Here is a 15519-nt window from a genome sequence, read left to right as displayed (position 1 = left end):
TCATGGAACATGATCTTTACTTAATATCCTAATGATTTTTGGCATGAAAGAAAAAATATATATAATTTTGCCCCATACAATGTATTTTTGGCTATTGCTACAAATACTCAAATACCTGTGCTGCTTATGACTAGTTTTGTGGTCCAGGGTCACATATGTCTACATGAATGACACCTTTTTTTTTTTTTTTTTTTGATATAATGAACAAGCACAGCTAAGTAAGTTCCGTTTTAATTTGGCTCTGAGTTATTTCTGGAGCTATTTCCCGTCAGCGGAGTTTAAGGTAATTTCTTGTTGGAATTTCACCATGCGCATTCTTTCTTGTTCTCCGTTCCTCTGTAACCAATCTTCTATTGATTTTAAATGATGTGTAGTCTGAGTTTTCGCTTTTGACTCAGCATCGATCCTTCATCTGAAGCATTAATGGCTCTGTAGACCACTGCTGTTTGCTGTTCCTGTCTTTGTGTGATCCAGACAGGATACACATACTGGCAAAGAAATATTGAATTATCGCAAAGACATTTTCCTGACAGTACCGTCCTTCAGAGTAAGAAATGTGTGCTGTGTGGGTTTAGTTTTTTTGAGTGCTGCTGAGGTTTCGATGCTGTTTGACTGAGATCTGGAGATATTGCCACCTTCATTACCATCGCAGTTGTTGGTTTTCTGGCCAGGGGGCAAAAGCCCCGAGTGCTCGCAGCAGATGAGCACAAGGCCCTTTTGTAAACACTGCCAATGTCTTGTCAAGGATAGACAGCACGCACACAGAGACACACACACACACTTGTGCATCAAATCAAACAACAGACTACAGTCTACTTCTAATTTAAAGTAGTTAAACTACAGTGTGTTAGATGTTGAACTTTTTCCTAAGATTTCAATGACACACACCTTTATTTTTAAATGAAAGCTTAAGTAGATAGATAGATAGATAGATAGATAGATAGATAGATAGATAGATAGATAGATAGATAGATAAAATACTACTGATGACTTTTCAACAGGTTTTTCCAGACACTCCCTCATTTGATCTACCAGTGATCCGCCCCAAATTAATCTGTTGAGTCAATAACGGAATTTCCATGTAAATATTTGAATACAAGTGTTAGGATGTCATTTAAAAATTCTGGGTGGATATGCAAAAGTGTGAATAAAAATTGCAAAATGTGCATAAAAACACATATGTTGTAAAACAAAATATCAATACACTGAACAAGTCATGAACAGTGTTGGGCATGTTACTTTAAAAAAAGTAATTAGTTATAGTTACTAGTTACTTCTCACAAATAGTAACTGAGTTATTATAAAAGTGTATATACATACATACATACATATATATATATATATATATATATATATATATATATATATATATATATATATATATATATATATATATATATATAGTGCTTAATGGCGCGGCAGTTTTTTTTTAATATCTGAAAGTGCATTTAGCATCAGTCAGTCAAGCATTATGATAATTTAGCATTAAACTTTAGTAATTAAAACTTTGGTAATTAGAATAACCATGTATGAATGCATATTTGTCATGCTGACTTAACTTAAGACTGGTGGTGGTGGAAAACTAAAAAAAATACCAAAACTACTATGAATTCTAGTACTAATAACAATATAAAACACACTAAGGATTAATGAGCTGCTGCACTGTAAAAAAAAAAAAAAACACAATTTGTTGAGTCAGCTTAAAATAATTTGTTACCTTGCTGCCTTAAAATTTTCAGTCAACTAAAATAAGTTTATTCAACTTGAAATGTTAAGTTGTACTAAGTAACAACTTAGATATTTGTGTTTGCTAAACTTAACAGATGGGTAAGTAACCCAGCTGCCTTGAAATTTTAAGTTGATTCAACTCAAATATCTAAGTTGTCGCTTTGTATAATTTAACATTTCAAGTTGAATAAACTGTTTTTGAGTTGACTGAACTTCAAATTTTAAAGCAGCCAGGTTACAAATTATTTTAAGTTGACTCAACAAATTGTTTTTTTACAGTGTGGGTTTATGAATATTAATCATGTCATCTGCATTCGCTCGAACTGATTTGCTGAAATCTAAACAGGGACAATAATATGTGAAAGCCAGCCAATGAGATCGCCATTTGCGCTTTAGGTCCGCCTACTACCGGAAAAACTGGTAGTTCTTTAAACCTGAAGAATTCCAAAGGAACTCCATTTTTTTTACAGGGAAATACAACAAAGAATATCGTTTACATGGTGTGCGTCAATTCTGCATGGTGTGTAAGACTCTCTCGCTCTGTATCTTTCTTTTTGTGTGTGTGAGACAAAATGATGGCTCATGTGCCTTCACAATAGAGTTTACGGTTCATCAAATACAAATATTCGGATGAAATGAAAAATAAGATTATAATAATATTATAATAAATTAGAGTCAGTAACGGTAACGGCGTTGTTACAGGGAAACAGTAATTCGTTTGATTACTCGTTAGCTAGTAACACCGTTTATTTATAACCCCGTTATTCCCATCACTGGTCATGAACAAGTCATGTTTCTTGTCTGTACCCTCTAAACCATAATTGACAACATTTAATAAAACAGTGGCTTCCCACGTCTACAACCTCAATTTATATTTAACACCAGTTTTGCTGGAAGTGACGTTTTCTTTGTTTTCTTCGTTTTCTTCGTTTTCTCTCGAACTTATGTCATGGAAATCACAGCTCATAACTTGGATGGAAACATAGAAATTTCCAGCTCAAATCAAGCCAATGCAAATCTACTGCATGATGAGATGCTCATCAGTCATTTAATGTTCCTATCGAGCATGTCAGCCTAAAAGACGACTAATAGCCCCTAAACACATCTGATTCGTTTTCGCGAGCGAAGCGATTGTTTATATTGAGGTTCTTGTTAACATCCATTAAGGGAAATTCTTTGAAATACTGAGAATTCTCTGGTGAAGTTGGAAAGGGCCGCCAATTGAGAGAGAAAACAAAGACTCTCATTGTGCGTGTGAATAGCCTGCGCAGAGTGGTAGCGCCCAAGTACCCAAATCTCTAGAACACACAGTGAGTGTCTTTTTAATATGACCCCATTAAACTGCCTTTACACTGCTGGTCCCACCTAAACAAACAAACATACACACAATTATATCTATCAAGTAGCCTATCTACTTTGCTGCCTCTATGGAACTGTTCATATGTTCATTTTGCCATGATTTCGCTCTGCCACAGGGCTGTATTTCACAATTCAAAGAATTACGTCTGTACGAGTCATCACAAGCATTAACCAAGAAGACTTTGTAGAGTGTTTTAAAGAGGCAGCTGACACTGGAGCACTTAAGTATGTTTAAGTAGGTAATCTGTCCTTGTCTTGAAGCAAAGAAGGCCACGAGGGGAAGAAGAATGCTGTCCTTTTCCCAAGACGCTCCTTCCGGGAAATTAAGTAATGGCCATTACAAGTCTCTTGTATCCCTTTAAACTTCTAAGAGATGAAAATCACATTTGAAGAGTGAATGATGTCACTGAACCCCCAAATTGCATGCTAGAATACTTTAATCAAGGAGTGATAGCATCTGTGGTTATGCATGTTATGATATACTGTACATCAAAGTCAGTGGTCTTTTTTTTTTTTTTTTTGGCTGTTGCTGTATTGTGTATCAACTTTGTCTGAGATTTTCTCTTAAAATCTTTTAAGGAAAATTCAATATAGAGAGATGTGACAATTTATACATCAGAAGAATATAGATATTTAACATGAATGTGTTGAAGAAGCTCTGATCATTTTGATCTTGGTTGATTTGGATGATTAATGTTCCCAACTAACTAAACAAATTCTTAGAACTTTGAACATTTTGGCAAGGTTCTCTCAAAATTAAGAACATTCTTCCAGTAACATTAATAGAATGTCCGTTCCAAGTTTTCCGGTATTTAATAATGTTCTTAAAACATCAGAATAACACATTATTTATACTTCGTTCATGGAATTTTTTCTGAAATATTTTAGTTGGATGTTCATCTAACCTGTTACTACTTGTTTCAGGATGTTTAAAGAACATTCAAAAGTAATTGGTCCCTTTATGACTGGAAAATGATAAAATACATAACTAAGAAAAACAATGTTTTCAAAAACTGGGTTTTTTGAAAGTTCGGAGAGCATAACATTTGTATGGTTTAATTAGAATGCTAGCAATATATTATATTATTTTATTTTATTTTATTTTTTTGTTAGCTGGGTTGGAGTTGATATTCAGATCTTTGCCTTTTGTAAGAAAATTATAGCTCAGTGAAAAATTGTAGAGGTCTGTACTGAAATTCAAAAAGGTGATAGCCTATATGAAATTGTGTTGTTGTGTTAATAATTTAATACCTATATAGTAAAAAATCTATATTTCAAATACGCATTTTCAAATACATAAATTAAATACATATCTTAAATATATTTCAAAATATATACATTAAAAAGGTCAAAATATATTTAAAATATATAAATATATTTTTGGCAAAGTTTGGCATATTTTTGAAAATATGCTTATACATTTTAAATGTATCTTAAAAATTATACCAAAAATGGCTACAAATATATTTAGTAATATATACGGAAATGTTTTCTACCAATATATATATATATATATATATGTATATATATATGAATCAATGAATCAATGAATGAATATCCTCCAAATCAACTTGTAAGGAAAAATATATTTTAGAAGATCTTTCTTTATCTATATCTAGATATAGATATAGATATACAAAGATCTTCTAAAATATATTTTTCCTTACAAGTTGATTTGGAGGATATTCATTCATTGATTCATTTATTCATTTATTCATTGATTCTTTTTCTTTCTTTCTTTCTTTCTTTCTTTCATTCATTCATTGTTTTAATTTATTTTACTGAGAATTGATGAGAATGCACCAAAAAACAAGGGAGTAAAATATGTTTTCTAAACTAAGTTTTCTATGTATTTCTTTTACTTTATTTACTTTAATGTACTAAACCCTAAAACTTCTCTTAAAACTACTAGACATTTTAAAGTGTTTATATATTCCAATGAACACATTAATTAGCTACAAAAAGCTTTAACCGTCAACGTAAGTACGCGATTAATCATTCATAAACGGCTTATTCATAATTTTAAGAAACTTTGAACGTAAAATGTCAGCAATTAACGCTTTAAATGAGAGCATTTCTCTCTTTCTCACCTTCCCCCGAGCTGGAGCTGCCGTGTAGAATGCGTGTCTGGCTGCGGTCCAGCATTCTCATGCTTCAGTCAAGCAGTCGAGCTCACACAACAGCTCTTTGTGTGCGCCCCAGATGGATTTTCCCTCACATTGACCGAACCACCTCGTCTGGGAGGTTCACGCACTCCTCTCGCTCAAGAGTGTCCCTTTCAGATCTTTCACTCTAAAAACACAAGAGCAGAGCCACGCTGGCCCACATTCCCATCCAAGTGCTGCCCAAGAACCGCACTCACGTCAGCTGTACCGAGAAATGACTGCGGACCCAGATTGAAATTATTGCATGAAACTTTGGGAACACTTTATGTAAAGTGCATTACAAGAATTCTTGTAATGCACTTTATAATGCAGTGCATGAGCACATGAATAACCGTAACCACATTTATAGTATATTACTTATCTATTCATTGTTACACCTTTAGAAAGTGTATGGTAACACTTTACAGTAAGGTGTAATTTGTAAACATTAGCTGATCTATTAACTAACGTGAACGAACAATGAACAATACATTTATTACATTGTTTATTAATCTTTCTTAATGTTAGTTAATAAATATACAGTTGTTCATTGTTTATGTTAGTACACAGTGCATTAACATGTTAACAAACACAACTTGTGATTTTAATAATGCATCGGTAAATGCCGAAATTTACAGTAACTAAGATTAATAAATGCTGTGGAAGTATTCATTCTTAATTTATGTTAACTAATGAACCGTATTGTTAAGTGTTACCTAGTGTATTTTAGCAAATAAAATGACAAAATATTACAATTATTTATGAAAATGTATTATGCATTTACAAAGCATTGTAAACTCATTTATAATGCATTATACATCAAGGCCTTAAGTAAAGTGTGACCAAAAATGTACATTTATTGTATGTTTATTGTATAAACAATTTTAAAATGTACATAAAATGTAAGGATTAATCGTTAAAAAATGTAGTAATATTACAAAAATATCAAAAATATAGCAATTATTTTTTGGCTTTTAATCTGTTGTCTTTGATGCCATTAATGCTTTCTAAATAAATAAATAAATAAATAATAAATCATTTTGCTCACAAGGGTGTGTACAAACTTTTGCCTAAAAATAAATAAATAAATAATCGCTTTGGCGAGACATAAATGACAAGCTAATAATGAATGAATGAACGAATGAACAAAAATAGCCTTTATTAAACTTTTAGAAGAGGAAAACCATCTGTTTGCAAACAATATCATGCTATTTGTGTCATTTTTATTCATAATCCAGATATGACTGAAAAGTGTCATTACAATAAATCTTTTACTAACAATCATAGTTAATAAGGTTTTATTGTTGACATTAATGCTCAGACTATACTAGGTCAAAGGTCAGTCATATTACATTGAGCAGGTCTAGAATCAGATCCTCTGTTGTGTGTAAGGTCACATGTTAACTGTCCAGTGCATAATTCCATCACTGCTTTAATAGCCTTGCGTGCTCTATGCTGGTTGTGCATCATTTAACAGTATTTGTTTATTGACTGTTTATGTTGTTGAAAGCCATAACAGATGCATTTGCATTTTAGAAGAGCTGCACTGTTATTAATGTAGCAATTACATGTGAAATGAATGTAGAATGCTAATAGATTTATCTCTCTACTTTTGCTTCCTGAGATTAACATAGCCTTTAATTGTATCAGTGTACAAGAGAAACGCACACACACATATTTAGTAGCTCTACATTCAGATTCTTTAAAATTAAGATGCTCTGTTGGAGCCTTTGAAAAAAAAAAGTAAGTATAGCGATGAATACAAGAATAAAGGCCTGAGCGTTAAGAAGAATGTTGCTTATTATGCAAATAATCAGTGGGGGGGTGGGATAGCATGTTTCTCTTCTGTAGAATGCTGTGCAACTAATGATGTGCCTAAAAGATAACGATTATTATAAAATGGACTCTTGTTGTGAGCAAAAGCAGACTAGTGTTGGACAGACATTTTCTGGAGAGGAGAATACTGTATCTTTATGCCCGTCGTAAATTCAGAGATATTTGCAAACATTATTTTATGTAGATCAGCACACAGGCACGGATAGGAATGGCACACAAACAGAAAATTCTGAATAGATTCTAAATACAGCGTCTCGCCATTTCTGTGATCACACGTTGCTGGCTTTCATAAATATTGACTAACATCAAATGGAGAGCTGGCGTGCATCTCAAAACTATGTTAATGGTCTCGTCAGCTAAAGCTCATGATAAATTCTCAGTTTCTTTATACTGACAAACGCAGTCTTTAGATCTGTCCATACTGAGAAGGGTTCGGCGAACAGACTAAATTACTCCTTGACTTGGCATTCACACACACAGGCTTAGGGTGTTACTTTTGGGCTTTTATAGAGTTCTTGGTGTGCTGTGGATTGTTTTATTTTTGTCTTTATATTTCATCTTAAAATTCTAGTTCACTGACATTTGCAATACAGATGAATGTTCTTCAAATCAAATAGTTGACCTAAAAATGAAACTTCTATTATTATTTACTCACCTTGCCATTTCAAATCCATAAAAATAAAGCAAATAAAAATCTCTGTGTCTTGTCTATTCAATAACAGCTTATAATGACTGCAGGGTATCAAGCTTCAAAAAAGGGCATATAACCACCATCTTTTAAAATCATACAATGCCTTTATTTGAGTAACCGACTGAAATCATTGTCATTATTCATTGATATTCTTCACCTCTGCTGCAGCTTTCAAATCAAATAATTGACATCTGTTTGAGGTACTCAAGAACCACTGATGTTTGAGTTTTAGACCAGTCTGCTCCATATGTGCCATATTTTATTTGATTCAGTATTTAGGAGGTGAATATTACTAGTAAATGACTAGTAGGGTACAATGGGGCTGAAGGTGCCCCGGGGTAAAAGCCTTTGATATTATTTTCCTCTAAACCATTAGATAGCAGAAAAACATGGTGTAGCACTTTCCAAAAATTCTGCTTTTCAACATGCATGTGCAAAATTGCCTGATTCTTGGCGCGATTGCGGGCAGCAGAGCAAAGTCGATTCTGTGCTTAGTTGATCTAATATTTGATGTTTTTAAAAATGTTGTAGATTTAAGCAGCAAATGAGAATCACTAAAATTATTCAATATATCTTGAGACAAATGTCTTCTTAATGTTTTTCATTTTTGTTTAAGATAATTTAAACAGCGTTTTTTAAATAACAAAAGAATATGTAAAAGTATGGTATTTGGGGTAAAAAGCGCCCCTGCTGTTGGGGCTAAATGGCACAATAATTAACATGATAATTAATAGAAGGCTGACTTTTCCATTTGTTGAAGGGACATTGTTAGATTCATATGGTAAATATTGTATATTATGTTGGGTGTCCATCTTAGAGATAATCACCATGTTTAGAATGAAACCATCATATTTAAAAACATGATAATAATCATATCATATAATAAAATATAATTTGTTGTTACTACTGTAAATCTATACTAAATTATTATGGGATCTCCTTCAGTGCTTTCAGAATCTTCACATTTTAAAATGACTTTGTTTCTGTATTTTAAAATATATGTTTTATATTAACATATTTTAATAACAGTATATTTACTGAACAAAAAATAATTATTTTATTTATCAAAATAAGCAGAAAATATTAACTTGTATATTATTAAAACAACAACAACAACAACTTTATTTTAGCTAAAGGATTTGTATCAATACTGTGTGCCTTGCCACCTCATACATTTATTAGATTTTTAAACAAAACAAACAACTCGTATGATTTATTTTCACACAAAATCTGTTGTTCCATAAATGTTCAATACAAACGTATGTATTTTTCTGCAATCATACACTTTGGGCACAGTGAAAAGCACTTTTTTTTTTTTTTTCTTAGGGGGTGCCTTTAGCCCCGGTGTACCCTACTAGGCTTACTAGACTTGAGGAGACTGTAAATGTAGTGCACAAGTCATATAAACCAGCTTTTTGAATGTTCATTTTTGCATGAACCATTAATTTAAAAGACCTTTGTTAGGAAAATGATTGCATTTTTAAGTTGTACAGAGGTTTCATTGATTTATTTATTTTTCTTTCAGACTAACAAAGGAGATGCCCTGGCCAACCGGGTCCAGAACACACTCGGAAACTACGATGAAATGAAGGAGCTCCTGACTAGCCATTCCAACCAGAGTCACCTTGTGGGCATTCCTAAGAACTCTGTTCCCCAGACTCCAGTGGAGAAACCCGACCAGCCAGGCTTTTTCCCTGAAGCTCAGCGGAGCCGAGCTGCTCCCTCCCAACCTGGAAGTCACAGCACCTCCATGCCCCCACCCCCTGCCAACACCATGCCGGGCTCAAGCGTTGTACATGGACATCAAGGCAAAAAGTCTCGCTCTTCAGACTGGTCCCGAGGGGGTCACAGTTCAAGTGGCGCCCAGACCGCTCAAGCAGTCAGTCGGGGGAAGCACTCCAGTCATGAGCAGACCTCTAGTAGACATGATCAGGACCAAGAGGACTCAAGTCCCAATCCTAGCGGACCTACAACTTCGTCACACTCCAGTAGGAAGCAGGCACAGTCTGGCAAAGGACCAGCCGCAGCCGAGCTTGGCCTTGGAAAGTCTCCCGCCGAGCAGGACTTGTGCTCCCATGGCTCGAACTCGCCAATGGCCTCTACGTCCCTGCTCCCGAGCGGCCTTTCGACGCCGACGTTCCCTCAAGGCCTCCACTGCAAGCCCAGCAGCGCTGTGCAGCAGAAACCCACTGCCTACGTCAGGCCCATGGACGGCCAAGACCAGGTCCCCAATGATTCCCCAGAGCTCAAACCCCCTGTGGAGCTGGTGGAAGGGTACAACAGTGTTCCATTCGGAGGTCTGCTGGATAGCAAAAGCAGCACGGCTGGGACCAAGGGCAAAATTCCTAAGCTGACACTGCCACAATCCGGAGAGGTGAGTGTGACCGTTTTTCGTCTCAGTCAAAGGGCAGGCTTCCTGCAGATGTTGTAATCATTTGCTCTCGTTTGGATGCAGCGGTAGTTGGACAGGAACAGTTGGCAGATAGGCTTGGCTCTGTTGACTTTCCCCTGGCTAGGTCTGTTTTGCATTGAAACCTGGCAGAACGAGGGGTTGACATAATGGAGTGCTTCATTAATAATCAGCTAATGAACCTCAGGCTTTCCTGTGAACCTACCTACTCTGCAAGGAAGTCTTCTTGTTGGCATGTTTAAAGATTACTTTCTTTACTGTTTTGAACAGAGGGAAATTCTGACCTCAGCGATTTGCCGTGGTCAGGTTGCTGAAGTAAGTTCATATTGGCTTTCCCTTGAGAGGAAAAACAAGTCTAGAGTTTAAACTGTTTTGTGTGATTGAATGAAGTAGAACAACATGGGTCAATTTTATATGATTAGATTTCCCAGTTATAGCCAATGCTTTGAAATGTTAACGTTTCGGAATCAGAACAATACTTTTGTGGGAAAAAATGCACCTCTTGGTTCAGTAAATCATTGTAGGTGTTTTGTAGGGTTGAAGACCAAATGGCTTTTGTAAGACTTTTTTTCTGTTCAGTAAATACTGTTTCTAGAGATGAGATGAGTGGTCTTCTGTGAGTTGCATTCTTCCCAAAGAAAGGATGTGAGAATGTGTTTTTATGGCTTTTATTTTGATGTCAAATAGTTGTTTTCTCAGTGCCTACTCTGTGTAAAAGGTTCCCAACTAAATACGATCTGGTTTCAGTTAGATGACTTGCTCACCTTTACCCTGGGTAGCATCTTAAGAGTCATGTTCCTAAAACACCTCGGAAGACCCTCCATGTCTTGAACATGTAGACCAGTACACATTTCTTCACAATGGAAGGGCCCATACGTTCTGAATTAACCCTCTGGAGGTTAAGACACAGGAGCTTTATCACCGGCAATGTTAACTTCATCCCTTCTGTGAGGCTGACACTTAGAGTAGAGTTCTGTTGACCTCTCTCAGGTCGTGATACATGAGCCACGCTGAAGCCGTTTACAGGCTATCCAGTGCCGTCACTTCCTCTGAATGGCTTCCAGCGGGGGGATTTGATCCCACGGCATTCTGTGGCGAGAAATGACTGCAGTTGAAAGCTCAGCGTGGGCCTTTAGGACAGGGAATACCATCATTTAGGATTTAGCCAATAGGTGGTCTTAGATTAAAGATAATAGATTGTGGTGGCCTAATAGTTTTGTTATTATGCTTCAGGCTCATGTTTGGCTCTATAAAAACCCAGCAGCAACTAATGAATTCCTTCACTTTGAGGTGGTGGTATCTTGTAAGAGGTAATTTTCCTGTATTTCCAGCGCCAGGGTTTGAAAAATAGCCTCGTATCGATGCCTTGAGCTTGTTTGAGCAGTAGGTTGAAATTCCCATCGCTCTTACCTACGGGCTTAATCCACATAAAGCAAACAAACCAAATAAGATAAGGTGCGGTAAACAAGAGTGGCATATGATTGAACAGGTTGACTCGGCGCTATCCAACCATGGCGAGGCAGCCAGCTGTTCTTCCTCTTTGTTCTATAGGGATCTCGACGGCCATCGGGCTGCAAATTGCACTATCGCCCATCTTGAAGCATATGGTGCGTTCGCGCAGTACAGTTAAGCATGTGGCAAGAGCGAAAACCTGGGGAATTTTAATTGCTCTGAGAGTGCCCTCATACCGGTCAGCTTGCAGGAAAATGGAGATGGATGTTGTTATTGCAAAGAGGGGCAGGCATAGAGAGAGAAGACCCCCCGTAGGGTGGGCCCCAGCTGGGCCTACGCCATCTTTCCCTACCCCTCCTTCTGACAGATGAGTCACTGCCTGAAAGTGAAAAGAGAGAAATGCAAAAGGGAAAAAATAAATTAATAAATAAATGGAGAAAAGGCAGAGAGTTACGAAAACAGGGCTAGTAGGATTGAAATAGAGCGCGAGAGAGCGTGCGCAGAGCCGCTCTTTCAAGATGGCTCTCGGGAGAAAAGAAAACATCTTCAAGGACATTGATTTGATTTTTTTCCACCCTGCCTTGCGTAGCTTTAGTTTGTTAAAAGGAGTGTATTCTGTAGAAGCGGCTCTCGTGGGATTCACCTGTACTCTGTTGTGCTGGCTACTTATTATTCCGCAGCTCTTCAGGCTTATTTATCCAGGTTCGCTCTGGCTGAGGTGTTGAATTGTGTGAAAGGCTTTCCTGATTGTATATCCTCCCAGGTTTTCTTTGTTGTCACATGAGCGGATGCTATTTTGTTGTGGTCAAAAATTGGCAGAATGCTCTTTGGTTGCTTAAATCTTTTTTGGAAATATTGTCAGAGGTAATGGTGCGATTCACGTACAAATCTTTCTAAGCTGTTTTTTTGTTACGATTCAGGCAAAACAAAACTGTGAAGAAGATAACATGTTAGAACCAAAAGCAACATTTGAGAGTTAATATATCACTATAGCAGCATTTAACAACATATGTTACCCTGGACCACAAAACCAGTCTTAAGTAGCAATATTTTTAGCAATAGCCAACAATACATTATATGGGTCAAAATTATCGATTTTTATTTTATGCTAAAAATCATTGGGGAGTATAGATATTTTGTAAATTTACTACCATTAATATATCAAAACTTAATTTTTTTGAAGAACTTCATTTGAACAAATTTAAAGGCGATTTTCTCAATGTTTAGATTTTTTGCACCCTCAGATTCCAGATTTTAAAATAGCTGTATCTCGAGCAAATATTGTCCTATCAACAACCAACAAACCATACATCAGTGGAAATCTTATTTAATCAGCTTTCAGATGATCTATAAATCTCAATTAAAAAAAAAAAAATGACCCTTATGTTTTACATATTTACTTCACTAAAAAACAATATTGAAAGCATGTGATGACCTAAATCATTGAATCACTTGCTTTTAACAGTAGTCAACAAACTATTTGAGCAATAATGCTAATTGTCAACAGCATGTGATTTTTCAACTGAAGTGTCATGCATTAAAGAACTGGTCACAGTAACATGAGGAATCTGTATTAAGAATGAAAAGAGAGTCAATTTTGTCTCCAAGTTGCCTTAAATGCAGATTTTTATTTGAAAACAGTGATTAAAACGGTATTTAACATTTCACAACAAATCATGAATGAAACAATCATTAGCCAGCACACTACAATGAATACAATTTCTCAGCATTAATTGTCAGAGCCATAATAACTGGCTTAATTGTATTATCTTCAGACTGCCACACACACCTCTGCACTGCTGAAAGAGTAACTCCTAAAACTGCCGTTCTTTGGGCTGAAAAGCAGAAGCTTGTTCCCCTTGATAGGCATGAAATGTTCCCTTGCGCCACCCCACCACAAAATATTTTGACAGGTTGAGCGCTCAGCAGAGTGATAAGACTGTGCTAAATGGCTTTGGAAGCATTCTGTTATCGCCTAGTGTATTGATTAGTGTCTAGCGTTGTGCTGCTTGCTGTGAAGAAGTGGTTTTTTTTTTTTTTTTTGGTCGGTGTATGAGACATCGACAGACAGATAAGACTATTGATCCATCTAAAAACAGTTATTGCACCCAGTATTACCCAGTCTTTATGTGACTAATAGCTTTATCACTAGCTCCTTGAAGCGCAGATTTGACAAGACAATAATAGTGTGATATTCTCGCACTGCATGCTGGGCTATATGAAATGATGCTTCAAACATGCTGAGAGAGCATGCTAATATTTTTGTTGGTCTAGTTGTACTTTGTATTCAGTCATTGTATTTTGTGATGTTGTATATAACATATAACAGTGGAACAGTGGCGATGAAGTATATTACTGTAATTATTTTGATATGCAATTAGCCTACACGTGGATGATATCAGCTGTCATCTCTTTTTGAATTGTGTTATATCCAGTGGTTTCTGTGGTGTTTTTTGGCCTGGGTGACACTGAGAATTATCTTCTTTTCAAAAGTGTTCCTGGCCTGTTCTATGACTATATATAGCAGTACCTGAAAGCAATCTCAGTGGGCAGCAGAGGTGAATGATGTCATGGCGTTGAGGGCTGGAGTCTGGGCCGGGAGTCTGGCAGAGGAGTTCTCATCAAGCCGCAGTCTCCCTTCTGATTGCTCTTTGTGATCAGATATAATGGAGAAGCCGACATCTGCTGCATATCAATGCGGTCCCTGTGTTCCCCCAGCCTTGTTGATCCCAGATCAGAGCAGAGTGATTGCACGATCACAGTAAGATCACAGGAAAATCTCAGCTGTTGATAATGTAGCTCTGTACATTAGCGTTTAGTTTCCAAATGCTCACTGACTTCAGTAAACCTTTGAGGTTTCAGTAAACTGCATAATAACTGTTTCCAAGCAAGTTTCCAAAACTCCTCGTCTGCCATTGGCTGATCAAACAGACAGTCACGCCCCAAACTCACATTATTGGTTGAGCCAGTGTTGCTGGGTCAGGAAGATCAAATAAACAGAGCAATGTTTTGAAAACACAACAGTGTTTAGACTTTTCTGGGGAATCAAACTATTATAGGCTTACTTAGCCTGTAGTTGGGATAAAAGAAAGTGCATGCATTAAAAAATGCATATATTTTATAAAACAAAATCATTTACAGCCTATAAACACAAGTCGGCAGCTGTTATGTTAAAATATGTTAAAAATTAATTGGACCATATAAGATCTGTTCACTGATGACAGCAAGAGGGTTTTTAGCGTGATGTTCCTCTGTGGCCTCATAGTGGCGTCTATCAAAGACTTTCGCTAGAGCTCTGCCCAGCCAGGCCGGGTTATTAAAACAGCGTTTGCCGTAACAGGCAGAGAAATCTTTATCTCGTATAGAGCCCGGCTCCATCTCACAGGACAGGAAGTCATTTCCAGGAACATTTGATTACACCGGGCTGCCAAGACTCACAAAGCAAGACGCCACTTCCCCCCAGAAAGCATCCTCACCCATACTGACTCATCTAGTGCTGGATCGTGTGCGCGGAGCTGTAACGTAGACCGCACTGTGGTGTATTATAATGATTAATGGCTATGCAATCATCTGCGTACATATTTCTTGAAATGTATATTTTGGAAGCAGGGATATGTGTTTGAAATGAGATGCATATGGGTAGCTCACTCTAAATATATGTATAGCACTGTATACACTCACAGCAACAGTCTGTTATAGCTCTGCTTTTTAAATATATATTCTTTGGCACTCAGTCTATGATAAATGGACTTTATAGTTTTGTAAAGTATGTACTGCATACTCTTAGGTTGTGTTTTGGTGTCTTGATATATACATTAAATTGATAGGCTACATTATATACATATCATTAAGTTTGGTCTGAACAACCATATCTTCCAGAAGCACAGGAGTTGCACTTC

The 15519-nt window shown here is 36.5% G+C and overlaps 1 protein-coding gene across 1 annotated transcript in view; it reads left to right on the top strand.

Annotated features, from left to right (window-relative positions):
* The window catches only part of aff2 (AF4/FMR2 family, member 2), a 276300-nt gene that overhangs the window by 77677 nt on the left and 183104 nt on the right, over nucleotides 1–15519 (top strand). The window contains exon 3 of the mRNA XM_051128381.1: nucleotides 9284–10132. Coding sequence (XP_050984338.1) covers nucleotides 9284–10132 — 849 coding nt within the window. The remainder of the gene's footprint in view (nucleotides 1–9283; nucleotides 10133–15519) is intronic.

Source organism: Labeo rohita, chromosome 14 (genome assembly GCF_022985175.1).
Source record: "Labeo rohita strain BAU-BD-2019 chromosome 14, IGBB_LRoh.1.0, whole genome shotgun sequence".
Classification (NCBI taxonomy): Eukaryota; Metazoa; Chordata; class Actinopteri; order Cypriniformes; family Cyprinidae; genus Labeo; species Labeo rohita.
The sequence above is the reverse complement of the archived record's forward strand: the minus strand, read 5'-3'. Positions and strand labels throughout refer to the sequence as shown.